We start from the raw sequence: 18,686 nt of genomic DNA, 5'->3' as shown, positions 1-18,686 counted from the left end.
GAATCATATAAATGAAACCTTGACAGATGACCTGGAGAGAAATGTTGGTAGCGCGGACAGATGGGAGACGGTGTGGGAGATGCTTAAGGTGGTGTTCTGGGGGAAATATTTGCTAAGGCAGGTTGCATTAGTGGGTCTCTGAGGAGGGAGATCGATAGCCTAGAGGATCATATTCACGCCCTTGAAAATGGTGGTGCACTGGATACTGGGACAGAGGCAGAGCTGCTGACCCTGCAGCTCCACTGTACGCTGGCATGGGAGAGACTATGCAAATTCGATTATCGTGTTTACATTTCTGGGCTCCATGGTGAGGACGACAAATCGGGGAGAATATAGGCATGGCTGTGTGATAAGGAAATCCCCACACCCTCGATGGGCAAAGATTAATGTGGAGCATTATGGTGCTCCTAGGCTGAAATAAATATTTGGCACATATTATAGTCTTATGTACGGACGACCAGCAGGCCATTGATACAGATGATGTGGAGTACATGCTATCCAAGATTGAGTGGATAAGGCTAACTACTGAACAGGCTGGCGCACTGGGCGTGCCTGTAACTGTAGAGGAAATCCTGGGAGTGATACGAACTCTGAAGACCGGGCAAGCCTCTGGGGGGTGATGGCCTCCCCTCCGAGTTTTACAAGAGATTCAGAGATACCCTTGGCCCTGTAATACATAAGGCATGTGAGGAAGTGTATGAACATGGCCATTTACCAAGTACTAGAAGAGAATCCAAGATAATTCTGGTGCTTAAACCTTGGAAAGACCCCAAGCTGTGCGACTCTTACAGGCCCCTATCCATGCTGACCCAGGACAAAGATTCTTACTGCGCTGTTAGCTGGTCGCCTTAATCAGGTTACAGGGTCTTTGATTCATGAGGATCAAACTGGGTTTGTCTCTGGGAGGAATATCTCCAAGAACCTGCGACGACTGCTGTACATTATAGACAGGAAGGCGCACCTGGATGCACAGTGCGCTGTGATATCGCTAGATGCTATTAAAGCATTGGATTCCGTTTATTGGTATTGGATATATGCTGTACTGTGAAGATTTGGGTTTGCCCTGGGATTTATATGATGGGTGTGATTATTATACACGAAAGCTAGGGACTGTACTGGCAAATAGGTCTCTACGGCCTGCGAAATCCTGAGAGGCACTAAACAGGGCTGCCCATTGTCCCCAATGTTATACATTCTAGTGCTGGAGCCCCTTGCGGTGTTCCTGTGGGTGGAATTCGGCAAGCCTGTGGGTGGAATTCAGCAAGGCTGGGAAGTTCGCTTTATGCGGACGATGGCCTGTTGTATGTAGGCGAACCAGAACATAACCTGCCCGGTACTTGGGAATTCTCATTCCACACTGAGCTGAATAAATGCATATGCATAACACTGTTGGGGCTCTCAACGGGATGAAGAGATCTATGGCCTTCTGGGGCAGACTGCCTACGGCTTTGAAGGGACGTGTTGCAATAGTAAAACTCATACTACCAGGCCTAGTATATCACTTTATCAATGTACAATTTCACATTCTGGAAGACATGTTATAAGATTGCAGTATCAACGCTTTACATGAAACATGAGGTTGGTGGGGGGGGGGGGTGCAGCTCGCTTTACTACTTGGCGTTACAGCTGTAGTTTGTTTCAAGCTGGCTCGCTGATGAGCCTTCATGCGTCTCCAGACTTATGCTAGAGGAAATCAAACCCGCTAAGCTGAAAGAAACGTTATGGATTGAGGAAAAATGTCTTGGTGAAATTCCCCATATACTCCGGCTGGGTAGACTGATATGGGCCAGAACAATGAAGCTACTCCGGGTTGGGAACGCCTTTCTCCCCATATACCGGTGGCGGCAGATCTATGCCATGACATTAGTGGCCTTATGATTTCCAGGCAATGGGGGGCGGGGGTACAGGTGTTCGTCCTGGGGTGATTTGTATGGGGAAGGTGTCTTTAAAGAATTTGATGATATCATTTCTACTACAGGGATACATAAGGGCCAATTATTGAGATACCCGAGAGTTGCTCAGTTGGCGCGAGGGAAATGGCCTGAGGAACCGAACATAGTAAGATATTGATGTTAATGTAGGACCTTGAAGATGCGCTGAAACCTGTGTCACTGGTATACAATGGGCTCTTTTCTGCACAATGCACCTGCAAACTGAAAATCAGGGCTGCTTGGGAGTCGGACTTTGTGTTGGAATTGGAGGATAAACAGTGGGGAACTGTGTTACTCTTTACCAAGCGTGTGTCCAGGAATGCATGGTTTCGATTTCTGCAACTTAACGTCCTTCATCGGACATACATGACCCCTGCCACAAAGGCTCAAATTAAACAGCCAATCGTCACCTAACTGCCCATGGTGTGGTAATGTCTCTGCAGATCTTATGCACATGTTCTGGGAATGCACGAAGGAGCACACCTTCTGGAGTTTGTTAGGGCGGGTGTCTCTAGATGCAAATGGACCTCGACTGAAAGCTTGCTGGGGATGCTTTGCCGGACAAAAAAGAAGCATGCAGTTAAACTAATGATCTGGTGGGTGTCCTCGCAAAAAGGGGAATTGCAAAGGCATGGAAACAGGCGGGAGGCCCAAATTATCGGTTAGGACTGAAAGACATGCAGCTGTGGAGCACATCTGAAACTGTGGTGTGGCACATGGCCATGAGGAAAGGCCTCAAGGAGCATATCACCAATATAGAGGCTTGGAGTGCGCTACTGGTTTTTTTTATTTTTATTTCTTTTATTTTTATTGATTTTATAAATCAACCAAACAACCAAACTTGCAGTACATATTACAATGTTTCGAATTTTATACAACACAATCATTGTCTACTGCTTCTCCCCCACCCCACCAAAGCCTACATTACTTTGCAATCTACTTCTGCATTTTTCAAAGGGGTTCCCTCTTCCGTGTTCTCCGCTGGGTCCTGGTCACTTGAACAATCTTGAGTGGACCCAAACAGTGTGGTGATTACATGTTTCCAGTTTGTCAGGGTTTCTGCTTCTTCATCCCCTTGAATGCTTCTAGCTTCCTGCCATACTGCAGTTTCGGCTTCTGCCCATTCTGAAGGTCTTTTCACCATATTTCTATCCTAGGTCTGTGACATGCCTTCCATCCCATGGCAATTCTACGCTTCGAGTATATACAGCAAATCCTTTAGTTTACTTACATGGTTAAGTTTACTGGTCTGGGAAAATCCCCAACCAGACATGCCCATGCCATCTCAGTTATCTTAATCCCCTTTTCCTCCAATCTGTGGGCTACTTCTCCCCAAAATTTCTCGATTTCTGGGCATGCCGAGAACATGTGCGTCATCCCAGCGTTTTCTTTGCCGCATTTGGGGCATATTTGCCATCCTGCATTTTTAAATTTAGCTATCCTCTGAGGAGTCATAAGCCTTGTGGGTTATATACAGTTGTATTTGCTGTAATCTCGCATTCCTTGACACTTCCTTGTGGTACCCTTGGGCCCGCTCCCACGTTGCAATCAATCATAGGGGCACCCACTTCCTCTTCCCAGTCCTGTCGTAGTTGTACCACTTCCTTTCCCACTTTGGACATTACCAGCTCATATATCCTAGATATCTCGTGCCCTCCCGCTGCTATATCATATATTATTTCTATGGCGGTGTTCGGTTGTTCTTCCAGTACTATTTCTGACCATGTTTCTTTGATTCGCCGGAATAGCCTATGATATGTAATATATTGTCCCGTATGCAACCCTGTTTCCTCCATCAACATCCCAAATTCCTTTATCCTCCCCTCTTGCCATATGTCCCCTATTGTCGCTATCCCCACCGGTTCGCAGTGTTTCCCGATTATCTTCATTAGAAGGGCGGCCCTGCCGTGGTTTCTCGTGCCGTACAGGTCCGGTTTCTAATTGCTAGATGGGTTCCTAGCAATGGATGTGTTGCTCGCCCATTCCGCTTCCTCCCCGGCGCAAGCACACTCCGTCTCTCTTTGCTGTGTTATTGCTCCTTTCCTTTTGTTGGTTCAATGTTCCTTGCCCAATGTTGTGTCCAATCCTCTTTTGCTCAGGTCTTGGTGCTTGCTCTCCACTTGTCTGCTCTGCTATCTCCGCTCAGTGTATGCCACCGGATTCCAGGAATATGCTTTTTGGTTTCCCTTCCGTGCGTCTGCCGGTTTCCTGCTTCAGTGGTCTGGCGTCCGTGTAATCCGTTCTATGGCAGGCGGTTACTCAGCTTGCTTCCTTTGCAGACCACCTTGCTTGCCCTCATCTCTTTTCCATTTACCAGCTTCAGGACGCGTTTCTTGCCCCTCCAACACGAGCTCTGCACCCTGTTTCCGTTGTGTGGCAGTGCTGTGATGTGTCGCCACTTGCTTTAGGCTGCAGGGTCCAACGGGCCAACAGCAACAGCGGTCCCCGTCGCCGTTGCTTGGTCCGGGCGTACGGTCGTATCTCAGGCTACTTAGTCCAAGCCTTCAACAACATGTGTCCCGCAGTCTCACTAGGTTTATTATTTGGGCCTGCCGTCCACTTTCCTGCCCAGATTATTGTCCATTCGGGATGAGCCGTCTGTCTTCTATGCACAGGACTAACTGCTGGGCTCACTGATTCACTTTTGTGGCAGCTGCTGAGAGCTAGGACAGTGCGCGTGTCTTTTTAGAGAGGCGCTCTTGTCATTTGTAATGCAGGTCCCCGGGCGGAGCTATTCAGCATCTGAACCCTCATCCAGCAGTGTCACACTCCTCTTCATGCGCCTACATCTTCATTCATTGCCACCATTAGGAACAAACATTGTGTGTTTTGTGTCCAGCAGCATTCTTTTTCGCATATTCGCGCTTACCGCGAATGTGACATTGTCGCAGTTACAATGTATCGCTGTGCACTGCGGGAATGTCAATTACATTTACGCGCACCTCACCCACTCTCACTATTATATAGCCGGTGTGCAACATTACTTGTGCCTCTCAGCTCCTGCCAAGCTCGAGTGCTGCCGCAGCGGGGCCGCAAGCACTGTGTGCCCTGCACAACCCACCCAGCTACGCCCCCTCAGCAGATCCCTTTCGCGCTGCTGCAGTTTGTAGCTGCAGAGCCTCCCATGCCTACCTCAGCGTTCAGCTTAGTTCAGGGCCATCAGTCCAGGCCTCCGGCATTAACGCGGCAACTGCGCGATTCACCGGGAGGGTCTGTCTGGCCTCACCCCACATCCGTCCCAGTGATAGGTAATCCTGGTGTGTATTCCTTGCAAAAAGTTCACATGGCCACTGCGTTCACCGGCCTGGCATCCCCATGCACTGCTGCAGCTCGTTGGTGTCAGTCATCCGCTCCAGCCAGCTGGACCAGTCCCGTGTCAGGGTTTTCTCCATGCACCAGCCGTCCACCATTGTCCTTTGTTTGTGACGGCGCCATCTTGGGGATTTGTCCTCGGGACTTGCGACAAGCGTTTTCTGCCCCAATTACGATTTCTGTTCACGGATCTTCATCCAGGCACAGTCCTTCGATGCCTCACATGCTCCCACAGCTTTAGTTAGATTTGTTGCCATAACACGTTAGTTTAGACATCCATGTATATCAGGATATTGGAGGATCCTCAGGAGCCGCACAGAGACACGGCTTATTCCATGGCTCTCTAGCCACACCCGGAGTGCGCTACTGTTAGCAATGTTCTGTTCATCTGTTGACAAACCGCCATGAATGAGATAGCGATGGCCTTAGCTCAGGGCGATAGAAGAGGCCCAGAAATCGCTAGTCCCATACCCCTCTGTACCACATGTGAGGATAATTGCATGGAATCCATCGGGCTTGCCTCTGGGATACTGATGCAACACAGTAATCGCAAGAATATTGCCCGGTTTGTTTGTACGTTTGCGGGAGGTTTTTTTTTTTTTAATTGTATATGGTTACAAAAATGTAACCTTTCACAAACGTACAAAATTAAGCTGAGAATAAAACCAAATGCTTAAAAAGAAGCAGATCGACTCTTACAAAAAAAGGACAGAAAGAAACACAGGCAAGAATAATTGAAGGAGAAAAGAGGAAACGAGGAAAATGGTGAAAACTAAGGAGAAATAGAGGAAACTTCCGCAGGAGATCAAATTGTCCAAGCTTTTGGCACTCCTATGGGGCAACATTTTTCTCTCCAGACCCCCAAGCAGACATTTGCATAGATTTTACAGTTCTAACTTACAGTCCTCCAGCATCTTAACTACAGCAATCGTCTTTTGTTGGGATTGACCATCAATCAGGCTTTCCCAAAAATGGTCATGTACCCAATACGTTGATTCAGAAATGAATCCGCTGAAGAACCGTTGTCTGGAGTTTCTCGTGCCCTCACACTCCATCATCAGATGTTTGATTGACTGATTTTCTGGCTTGGCACAGGACTGACAGATTCAAGGCTAAATTTCCCCAGTATGTAGATGTTTAATCTTAATCTCAGAAATGTGTTCCTCAGTCTCCAATCTGGGAATTTTATTAGATATGTACTGAGGAAGCCCAGTTTATTTCTGACATTTGGGGAGGATTCGGATTAGGCCCTGATCTTATTTTATGAAGAGTCTGGATCCAATCCATTTCCTCCCATTTTTTTTTGGCCTTTGTTGGCTTTTCCACTAACAAACTTGTGTCTATGTCCACGCTCCCAAGCCACTCCTTCACCAGCTTGTCTAGCCTACCTTAATATTGAGAGCTACCTGCCTCCAGATGTTTTCTCATGTCTGCATATAATGAGTGATCTTGGGTTGTCGTGATACGATGATGCAAGACCAGTTTCCACCCCTCTTGAGATTTTAGTGATCTACGCCCCAGTTAGAATCTGAGGTTCTCCATGGATAAACTCATTGGTAGACCCAAGGCATGCTTCCATAAAAGACCATCCCATTTTTGCCAAGACGTGTTGCATAGCTGAAGTTTGGCTTCGAAACCATATAATAGAACAGGGCTGACTTAGTCTGGTAAAACTTGAGGACTGGTATGATCGAGAATTTACCATATTTCCAGAGAATTCTTTTCATCTTGTCTACTGCTGGTTTAAAATTTCGCTTCAAGAGCTGACTACCTTACAAATTGCTGGAGTGGCATAGATTTAACCCAGGTAGACCAAGTCCTCCACCCACGTAATCGCCTCCCCCCTGACTCCCATTGACCACATCAGGAAAAAAAAATGTTGTTCTTTTGCCTAAAAACCAACACCTTTGATTTGTTTGGGTTTAAGGAGAGCCCATTTTCCACTGCATAATTGTAAATACCATTAGGCAGACGTTGCAGGCCGATGGCTGTTTTGTCCACAACCACCACATCATCGGCGTCGGCCAGCCAGTGTATTTTCTTTCCATTTATGGATGGACTGGCCAACGCCGAAGGTGCTAGAAAGTCCCCCATGTCAGCTGTATACAGATTGAAAAATAGCGGGCCCCGAGACAACCCTGCCTCACCCCCCAGTTAACTCTCACAGGTTTTGACAGGTGACCCTCAGCATCTAGTCTCACTCTGATGTCGTTTTCCTTGTGGAATTCAATGAGCATCGCCAGGAGCCCCTCTGGAATGCCTTTTGCTCTTCATTTCAACCAGAGCCTTCCCCTGTCCACTTGGTCGAAGGCCCTTGAGAAATCAACCCAGGCACCGTACAGTTCTCCCCCTTTGCCTGTGTTTTTTCACTCAAGCGATTTAGCACCATGCCATTCACTGCAGTTGAGAGACCCCTCCTGAACCCTGTTTGACACTTAGACAACATTCCAACTTTTTTTTCCCATGCTTCCAGTTCCCCCAGCAAGATTTTCATAAAAATGTTGCTGTCAACATCCAACAGGGGGGCGATAGGGAGGCGGCGATAGTTTTTCGCCGCCTCCCCATCGCTCCCCTTGAATAGTGGGATAACTGGTGGTACGCCAGGATGTCGGCAGTTGCTTCTTCGTCAGGATTTCCCTAAAGTGCCAATTAAGCAGTTTCGTCCATAAAACCGAAACTTGATCGGTCAAGCCGTTAGGGCCTGCCGCTTTCGAGGAGGAGGCCTTCATAATAAGATCTTCGATATCCGAGGCATTGAACTCAAGACGCCATTCAGCCTTAGTATTATAATAGCACACTGTTCTTTCCGGCTTACCAAAGACTGAATTTAGATACTTAATCCAATCACTCGCGGGTACCAGATTACAAAATTGAGTTGTTTTCTACCCCTCCATCTTGTGCATGGTGTCTCAAAACCCCTTTGCATCCCTCTTACCCAGAACCTCTAGGATATGCTCCCCATCCTGTTGGAACCTTTTTACATTTCGTGCCACTGACCAATGTTTATGCATGTTTTTTAGCAATCTTATTTTCGCCTCTTGTTCAACTTTGTAGAGAGATTAATCATTTTTTATGAGTCTCAACCTCCTATTAAGATCTTTTTTCTTTACCATAGTTTCCTCATCGTAGACGTGCCGGCGGACTTGTTTGGGCCCTCCCCCGTTAAGCTTCGGGGGACAGGTTTGCCACATAAATTTAAGAAAGCCTGAGGGAGAGCAGTTCTCCTTTTTTCTTCTGACAAGTCTGACAGCCTTTCATTCAGGTACGATCCCCCTGCTTTATATTTAAGTAGGCGAACTTTACCTTTCCAGGCTACTAACCTCTGGGGATCGTGTGGCAAGATTTCTGAAGTTATTTCTGGGAAGAAAAAAAAAAAAGAGTTCCAGCCGGAGATGATCACTACCACCCCCTTCTTTTATGTTTAGATTTACTTTGTGTTCAAAAAGACCGCCAGACAAGAAAAGATAGTCCAATATTGAGGCAGATGTGCCCTGAATCCTAGTTGGATTGGCCGGGATGTCACCTGGCAGACTCCCATTTGACATTTTCAAGCCCCAGTCATTTAACCAAACAACCCACAGGTGACCATTTTTAGTGGTTCTTTTCCCAATCGGTATTCTCTGATTTCTTCAGAGGTCAATACATTGTGTGTTCAAATCACCCCCCAGGATTATGTCAGCCCCTGCGCCTTCTGTAGCACACTGGGAGGCCCTTTCCTGATCATTTTTTTCTTTAACCCCCCTTTTTTTTAACCTTTGGGCTGTTCAATGAGTCGAGTTAGACTATTTCTTGATCTTCCTCTGCCACCGATGGTTGAGTTACCTACTTCCTTCAAGAAGGAATTGGTTTCTGAATTCTTGTGTTTTACTTTCATTTGGTTCTTTGATTTTTTTTTCCCCATTTTTTTTTGGACTCCTTTTTCTTTTAGTCTTTTAAACCTTCTGGCTTCCCTTTTTCGAACTTTTTTCCACCTAGACACTTTGGGGACATACTTCTTTGTCCTCCACTCCTTGAGTAACCGTCTGGCTTGTGGGATTAGCTGAGGGGAGTTTTTCGACTGTCCTCATCTTGGAACCCCTCTCCCACATTGCCAGTCTCCGGAACTCCTCCAGAACCGCCTCTGAAAGAGAGGTGTCCTCCATCTGCGGGTTATCCACCTATTTTGGTACATTCAGGTCCGACTCCAGTTGATTTTGATTTAAAGATTGGAGTTGAGTCAGTAAGGCTTAATTTAGAGCCCCATCTCTCTTCCGATTTGTTTTTAGTTGCCAAGGATCTTTGAATCGCTGAAATGTCCAAACCTTGTTTAACTGATTCAAGCTGCATCTCCTGCAGTTTTAGCAGCACATTGGTTTTGATGACGTTACAGCAGCCCACTATTGACCCATCTAGTACGCCCACCTCCTTCGTCAGTTCCAATAGGGAGCCAGATTGAAGTTGTACTTCGCCTTTCAGGAGTTCTAAAACGGAGACTAACGAGTTCAACACGTAATTGAGTGCGCTCAATGTGTTTCCATTTGACTGGACCCTCTCTTCAGCTGTTTCAACCTGAGGGTCCCTTATGTCTGGGGCTGTTGGTACTTCTGATGGTACTTCTTCCTGCACTAGACCAGCCGCCTCTTTATTATCTGTGCCAGAAAGATCCAATTTGCTCAACATGTGGCGGGCTCATTGATCCCTTTGCGTCTTACGATAGGGCTTAAAGGTGCATCCTTGTTTCTATGAGCCTCAGTTTCACATGACAGACCTTTTCTCTAAAATGCTAGTCTATTTTTTTCTGTATTTTGGTTGTAGTAATTGTGAATTCTAGGCCCTTTTCCCAATTGTCGGCCAATGTGAGTTCTACTTCCTGCCCTCCACTGGATCTTACCGGTGTGGAGAGGGGGGAAAGGGAGGGGTCCACATGTACTTGCGCATGGACCTGCTGAATCCCCTCCCCCGGTAACGGGTCCTTCCTGATGACTTCCAGTGGCCCCTTCGAGCCACGCGCTAGAGGACTACTAGCCGTTTTGGGCTCCTCCCATTCTGGGGCTCTAGGGTCATCCTGAAGCGAGTTGCTGCGCAGCTTCATGGCCCTTCCAAGACAAATCTAGCTCATTAGTCGTATGTGCCCTCTTGTGTCTCCACAACAGTGACTCCTCAAAACTCTCTCCTCCCACTTCTCCCTTCCCTTCAGTCTGTGACTTTATCCTTCAACACCAGTTAATGAGCCCCAGCGAGGTCTGTAACACCCTGACCTCAGCCCAGTTCTAATTAGGTTCACCATCTGCGCGGCTCAAAGGCCAATTGCCCGCAGACTTCATGCGGACCCCCGTTCACGGCAACAGACTTCTTGTCGACCAGCTGTTTCGAGTTGCTGGCTCGAATTGGCCCAATTGCTGACCCGATGCCCGGGCTCGAAGAGGAAAACAAAAGTAGGAGAAGACTTGTTTACTTATTAGCCTCGCCGACAAAGTTCACGTTTACTGGGTGGATTACAAAACAGTCCCACAACGATAACAACGGCAATAGCGCTCAATGTACTCAATCCACCAAATGTAAACGCTGGAGTGCGTCCAAATTGTAGGTCGAACTAAATGTTACCTGGCAGTAGAGTGGCAAAGGAAGACTCCTGACCTTGCCTCAGCCAGCAGCACGGACTGCACAGACTGCGTCCACCCTCACACCACTCCGTGGTCCTGTGGGTTTTTAACTGTTCCACCTCTAGCAATGGTGAACAGTGAAGAGGGACTCTGAAAAAAAGCAGCAGCGCCAGTTTCCACACACAAAGAGTCGGGGACTGCACAGACTGCGTCCACTCTCACACCACTCCGTTTGTTGTATGTTCAATCTGTGATCTGCTTCTCTTACTGTAATGTGATAGCAAGTAAATGCTGATAATAAACGGATTTTCAAATACAAAATCTTTTATTTTTTAAATGTCCTGTACGAGTTAAGAAGAGAAGCTCCCAGATCATCCTTGGCTTGTTATCACGGAGATGATATGCTGTTTTATTACATGAGATTTTACATACAATATGCTGTTTCATTTGTATACTGGTGCATACTGTACGTTTTGTAGGTAAGCAGCTCTACTGCCAAATGCAGTAGGCATTTTGCAGAGGAACATAGTTTACTTCTCCTCTCAGTGTGTGTTGTTAAGCGGCTTCACTTCAACATTACAGCTAAGCCAATGCCTAGTCTGGGATGCTGAGGGAAACCCTTATTGATATATTTTTAGGTCCAGTTCACGTACTCTGGATGACAACCCTTATATAACACCCCTCTCTTAGAATCCCCCTGATCCCACTGAGCCAAGAAGTAGGTCTGTTTTGCAAATTTAAAAGGTTCATTTGAAAAATTAAACAATATATATGTATCACACTTTTATAACAAATTAATATCTGATAGTACACTTAGACATATGATGTGGATCCACAATGGGTAATGTTACAGTGGTAAACTTGATTACTTAGGAGTAGTATAGAGGATGAGGTAGCTGAAATGCTTTATGGTTTCAAGGAAATGCAAGGTGGAATAAATGCAGTACAGAAAATATAGTGATATGGTTTCACAAGAGATAATATGTTCACTTTTCCCCTGGTGGCAATTCACCCCCCCCTATATGCAATGCAAGGAGATGGAAGTAACACACACAGTCTTCAGGAATACAATCAAATACAATACGGAATTCAGTTCCCCCCCAGCAAGCTTAGAGGAAACAGGTAGACGTTTGAAACACAGGCCCAAAATGCTTTTAAATGTGATGGCAATGGATGGGAAAATGTGCTAACTGATTTTAAATTCCCTCTAGAGATTCAGGGTGAGTGAGAGATGCTTGTTGGTATTAGTTCAGGCTCACTTTAGCAATGCTCTATGAGTTATTACCAGGTTGCAAACTGATTTTAACAAAGGAAAGAATGGAGCTGCTATTTTGACAAGTGGAGAAATTGAGCCAAATCGTGGTAAATTTCGCGAGTGCGTAAATCGCAATTGCGGAAAAAGTATAGTCGGTTCTAAGTTCGTTGGAAAGCCTGGAATCACAGCTTTAAAATGAAAGTTAAACCACGTTCCTAGCCCAAACGGTTCAAGAGATACGGACGATTTAATAAAGGTAGATTTTCGGATTTAAAGTAAAACTCAAAATGACAGGTGACAGTTTGCAGCTTTAGAATGACAGATGCCAGGATTACTAGGAGGCAGTTCTACTTAGGTTAAAATAGTTTGGATTAGATTATTTTAACTAAGAGATTGGTTTTGCACATTGAGTACTCACACTATATTTTTGAAATAAGCCGTCAAGGACTGGTCAGGTTGGACGGGACTTCCGGCGGGTGGTTCTGAAGTCCCGGCTATCTGGGTCAGCTCTGCTCTCTGGGTCTGTCAAGCACCGGTTCTGGTCTCTCTGGATCTCTGGTTCTGGTCTCTGTCTGGATGGGATGTCGGCCGTCAAAATGCTCCGCAGAAATGGAAAATGAATGTCTCTACCTGTCCCAGCAGTCTCTTTTTATGTGTTTTGAAAATGGGTGTGTGCCTGGGCCTAGCTAAGCCTGCCCCTCTCTACTTGTCATTGGCCCAATTCTCCCCTCTGGCATGATTGGGGGAAGGAAATGGATCGTCATCATGATGAGGTCCGTTTATGGGTCAGAGGATCCTCCCCTGGTCAATTTGCCCACAAATCTATATTTGATTCAAATACATATTTCCCAGATACACAATTTGTTGAAATTACATGTGCACATTATATATTCCTTATGGTTCATGCTTGTCCGCCTCTGATCTTCCTGGGGGCTTGCATTAAAAAATGACACATTTTGCGCTTTTTGACTGGTTTACCAATATCGGACATTTACCAAAAATTACACACATGTGCGCAAGGAGTATGGACATTAATTGATGAAGTGTCAGATTTTTAACATGCAGACATTTGGAGTAAGACCCTATTTTCCGCTAGCAACCCCCCAGCATAAACCACAGGGTCCTAACACCTCTTAAAATGTGCACAGAAAAATCACAAGAATAATGATATTACTTATATAATTCTGACAAGTCCGTACTATGAATTATCCATCTTTTTTTAAAATTATGCTCTAGCCCAGATGGGTGTGGTTTAGGTTCCAAAGCACATGGGGGAAGCTTCTGTCTGCCCCCGCCTCCAGCTCGGGTGGCTCCCAGATGCACTCCTCCTCCCACTTCTCCCAAGAGGAAGCCACTTTACGGCCCCCCCAATATAACATTTGCCCGAGTCCAGGACAAGGCTTTGTTCAACCTCCTGCGGTGCCCCTAATCTAATCAGAGAGGTGTCAACTTCTTTTGGTGGGGAAGCAGGATGCAGCTAGGCCTGGGAAGAGTGGCTGAGCAGGTTTCTCCTGTCGGGGGTAGTTGTCAGGCAGAATTCAGCTAAATGTCACTTTAGTTCCCAGTTTAAATCAAACTTACAATTTTTACCTATACATTAAATAATTACTTCCTTCAAGTCATTTCAGAATATAGTTTTACATTGTATCCACCTCTTAGCAAGTCTTTCCTTGGTCTGGTTTGGGTTCCTCTGTTGAGTTTTACACAAAAGTCTGGTGGTTTTAAAACGCCGGCTTTCTGATAGTGGTGAGTACCGGTATTGCAACCATTTTTGGGATTAAGAAAATGAATTCCCCACAGTTCTGAGTTGCTTTTTGGTAATCAGCATTGCCATTCCCAATGGTTTCAGGCTACTGTGTGTGTAGCCCAATGGTGGTTTTAGGCAGTGCCCTCCTATGCTCACAACATAGGCAAAAATGGGTGGCAGCCTATTCTTCATGTTTTCCCTGTGCACTCTCTGGGGAGTTCTGGCCATCATGATGTTTTCCATCCATGCCAGTACTGCAGTTTTATGGTAGGGCTTGGATGCATGGGTAAAAACATCCCACAGTGTACATCCATACCGGTTTTCCAAACATGTTTCCACAAGGATATGTAGCTGGTTGGTTTATAGTGAGATGTTCTTTACTTTTCAAGTGTTCCCTATGAAGCAATATTGTTTTAGTTCTATAAGGCCAAACATTAACACACATTTGAACTAACCAGAGAACTGAAAATGTGGTCAAAAGTGCAGAGGGAATCTAATCCTGGCTCCAACTCAAAAGAGTGCGATACTGGACAAATCAACTGTGCTATAGTTTCTAAAATTGTGATAGGTACATGATTTGTTGTATTGGGATGCAAGACAGTAGGTATTGGTTTTGCTTTGTGGGGGCTAGAAAAACAGGAACAAGGCTATCACTAGGGGCAAACCGGGCGACGACCCTGGGCACAGATGTGAGTGGGGCAGTGCAGGATGCTTGTTGAATCTCAAACCAGGGAGAGATGAGAACGTGTTTAGGTTTTTGTTGATTATTAACAGGCAGCCGCAGCAATGGGACAGCGGTAGAAGACAAAAGCCTGTCCCTGTCAATCTACCCCCGGAGGCAGCCGCAACAATGGGACAGCAGTAGAAGGCAGAAGCCTGCCCATGTCAATCTACCCCAGTAGGCAGGCAAAGTTTGAACTATGCTGCTAAACATCGATGGCTCCCAACAATTTAGCATGTCTTTGTGAAACTAAACATATTGGACAAAGGGTGTCAATTACTAGCTGGGGCTGAAGGAGGGCTAAAAATAGGGTGACCAAACGTCCGGGTTTTCCCGGGACTGTCCGGGGAAATCGCCCTCCGTCCCGAGGTCCCGGGAGTTTTTTCATTTTTGAAACCCCTTCCGGGGTTTGCATGTTCGGGGGGCTACGGTAATTAAAACCGTAATTATTTTCGACAACACTTTCACAATTACTGACTGTGCTACAGAGACTGGCGTGGAAATTATTGTACAACGAACCATGTAATATCAATTAGAGCTAACTCTCTTTTTGAATTAACATGCCACGATTCAAAGACAAAACTGCACAAATGAGATTATATACAGTTTATAGAAAGGAGAAGTGCTGGAAATATGGTTGGGGGGGTGGTTGTGGGGACGTGTTGGGGGAGGGGCGGTAATTGGTCGGCTGCGATGGGGTAGTCCCCCTTATGTTGTTGGCCGTCCCGGTTTTTTGTTTAGAAAATCTGGTCACCCCAGCTAAAAAAGGTGTGCCTTTGGTGCTGGAAAGGGGCGAGGGACTGCATGGCGGAGGAGAGGGCTTGGAAGACAGGAGTAATGGGGAAAAGTAAGGCATGATACATGAGTAAAGGAGGCATTAGCGTCAATAATCGTACAGCAGATGACTAGGGCTCACTTTCTTGCGTTTACTGTTGTGGTATTACCAAACGAGTGGCTCGGCGTACGGGTTTTATTTAAGATCATTTGATGCTACTTTCATCCAATTGAAACCAACAAGGCTACAACTCCCAGAATACACTGGCTTGCTTAATGAAAGCCTACGCCTCAGAAACAAGTATCCTGGTGATATGGAGTCACGTGGCCACTCTATGCCGTTTAATGGTACACAGGACGGGGAAAAAAACATTGCACAAGACGGGACATTTTTTCATTGCCCAATATGTTTCTTGCTGCTCTACGTTTTAGGCAAAGGGTCCATACGATGTAAACACTGCAGGGAACTGGATAACAGCAGATTAAAGTAAAACAAACTGAAATTATTTTATGTTTTCTGTACACGATCGCTATATCCTGTGTGTAATTTATGTGAAAAACAATGTAAACAATGTATGGGCACAGGTAGAAAACTAGCATTAACAAAGCCAACAGTTTTAGCTTGTGTATAGTGAAAATGCTACCTTCCTTGCAATGCAAGGACATCAAATGGCCAGGCACCCACGCGATGTTCAAGGTGTTACAAATGCATGACGAGGTTATCCTCATTTATACAAGGTTTTGTCATATGTAAGCATGATATTACAGGTATTGCCACCGCATAGCAAGGTATATTCTCGTACACGTTGTTACTATGAGACCGCAGCAGCTGAACCCATTCCCTAAGTATTTCGAAGATATGCTAAATTATAGGACAGGAATTGCGGGATTAGAATTCGATAACCAGGCGTTTACTCCAAACAGCTATTGCCATTATATAATCAGATACTCATGCCATCTGAGAAATTGGCATAGTGTAATGATAATGTTGTGTTATTTATATAGCGCCTTAATCGAAAGCGCTTTACAGAGCACATATTTACATACAATATCACCCATCCGAAATTGGTATTCATTTATGGGCCTCGGAAAGATGAAAGGCTGAGTTGGCCTTGCCAGGATTCGGACCTGCCACCTGCAGATCACGCTCAGATCGCAGCAGCAAACGCTCAACCCGCTGAGCTATCTTACCGGCTTACTCGTACTCGGTACTCTCAAAGGCCAGGGTTATATGTCTATGTAATGACACCATTTGACAGATATGGTTATCATTTGCCTAAGTATGACATGACTGGATTAGCTCATAACCTGCCTACTTGTCTCTGCTCTTCCCCTATGATTCTTGGAGGTGCTCATATGGTTAAGTTGCGATACGTCTGGCAGTTTCCCCAGCACCAAACACCTCCCCTTTCTTCCCAATCCCCAATCCCCTCACTCCATTAAGCGTCCGAATAGTGTGTTAAGGTACATGAAAGACGTTGTTCTAAACTCGATTACCTTTCCAATTACTGTTTCTAATGGTTAGGAAAAAAAATAGATTCTATATGGTTATTTTTTTTATATTGAAGTGTGTAAAAAGTCAAAGTTTTTTTGGCTAATGCACAATAAAAAAAATAATTATACAGCAGCAATATCTTGGACAGTTCCTCCCTTCATTTAGACAATAACACACACGAGATAATGAAAGTGAATTCCTAGAGTTTAATATTGTGGTCTAGGTTGATTTCTAATCACTACATTTATGTGAAACTCAATAAAAATGTAAATCACAAGGATGCAAGAAGGCTGGTTAGGGATTGCAGTGCACGGTTTGAGCATACTTGTAACATACCCTATTCCCTTTAATCCAGTATTTACTTTGCATTTTGGGACTTGTAGTCCAAGGTGTTCCCATTATAAATCCAGACCTATAAGTCCCAGAATGCAAAGGAAACCAAGCCTGGCTAGCTGCCGAAGGGAAGGGGCCAGGTTGGCATGTGTGTTTGCCGTATGCTAGCAAGCCGCTGGGTGCATGCTACGGTTCCGCAGGCGCATTAGTGTGGAGAAACTGCCCTGGTTAGAAATTGTGGTACGAGCATTTTACAGGCTGAGCTCGGGTACGGTTGAGAACACAGACCTCGCTCTATGCTCTATGCCAATGAAACGTCTTGCCGCCCCCCCCATTTCTACTACTTATAAACTTAAACTGTGGATTCAACTGCGCTACCATCAGTTCATGGTTTTAGTCCATTCAACTATTACGTTTCCTCCGGACCGAACACCCAAACAGTATGAATTCATCAACCAGACAAAATAAACGAAGACGTTCCTTATGCCGTCGGCGAGAGGCAGGACTTGTACCTTGGATGAGTCCACCCGTAAACTCTTACCTGCGGAAACAGTGGTTCCTAGTGAAATAGTTCAGGGAGATGTCCATGGCAGAAGCGGGGCGCGCGGATTGTGAAGGGGGCGACAGACTACCTGGAGAAAGTCAGCCGCGCTGCCTGGGAGGAGAGCAGGGCATCGCCCGGAGGTACTATCACGTGTGCCTTCAGCTCCCAGGCGTCCGAGGAACAGGAAGCGTAGGGGAGGAGACACTCTAAGTAAGCTCCGAACAAGAAGGTTACAGAGAGGAAGCAGTGCGAGCAGCGCCGAGAAGACGCTCGGCAGAAGCATGGTGGTATTAAGGGCTCCAAGAGCACCTGGTGGCCCCTCCAGGCAGCCCTGTGCACCCCACCAGAAATTGAAAAAGTAATTCGTTGTGTAACTTGAACAGTACCGGGATTCAGGATAACTGTACATGTTTCTCCTCACCATAAGGCTGAAATGCGTACCTACTGATTTTGTAATTCTCCAGTGAAACATCATCGCCCCCAACACATACACACTGATGTTGTATATGAGAGGGAAGGAATATACCTTAAAGAAGGAAAGGAAGGCAGAAGGGGAGAAATGTAAGAAGGGAATGTAACTGTCATGTCCAATTGCTCACCTGCTACTATTCCCAGTTCCCACATGCACTCCCAACGGCAGCGACAGCAGCAGCGGCACAGCCGCAGAGGTTTCCGGGCTGGTGGAACAGTGTCTTTACGCCCCTTTCCACACTGGCGGTTGCCATGGCGACTCCTTCACGCTCTGCGGCGAAACAAGGGCGTAGGGAAACCCACGCGTCACATGCTAGGTAGACGCCCGCAACACCAATCCCTGTCTGCGTTGCGTTCTACATGACACGCAGCTGCGGTCACGTGACTGCGTCACATGACCATGCTCGTATTGAAAAAGGGCGAGCAAACGCAGAAACATTGCTTCACAGCATCTTCACGGAGAACTGCTTGGCGTTTGGATTACTCTTGTTATTTACGTACTACCTTGATCACGGAACGTT

At 46.0% G+C, this 18,686-nt stretch overlaps 1 protein-coding gene across 1 annotated transcript in view; it reads right to left on the bottom strand.

Moving 5' to 3' along the window:
- The window catches only part of MCOLN2 (mucolipin TRP cation channel 2), a 1,022,745-nt gene extending 1,004,791 nt beyond the window's left edge, over positions 1–17,954 (bottom strand). Inside the window, exon 1 of the mRNA XM_069641702.1 lies at positions 17,692–17,954. Coding sequence (XP_069497803.1) covers positions 17,692–17,738 — 47 coding nt within the window. The 5' untranslated portion in view covers positions 17,739–17,954. The remainder of the gene's footprint in view (positions 1–17,691) is intronic.
- Positions 17,955–18,686: the final 732 nt, after the last annotated feature.

Source organism: Ambystoma mexicanum, chromosome 1q (assembly GCF_040938575.1).
Source record: "Ambystoma mexicanum isolate Mex_15411 chromosome 1q, UKY_AmexF1_1, whole genome shotgun sequence".
In the NCBI taxonomy this organism is placed as follows: domain Eukaryota; kingdom Metazoa; phylum Chordata; class Amphibia; order Caudata; family Ambystomatidae; genus Ambystoma; species Ambystoma mexicanum.
The sequence above is the reverse complement of the archived record's forward strand: the minus strand, read 5'-3'. Positions and strand labels throughout refer to the sequence as shown.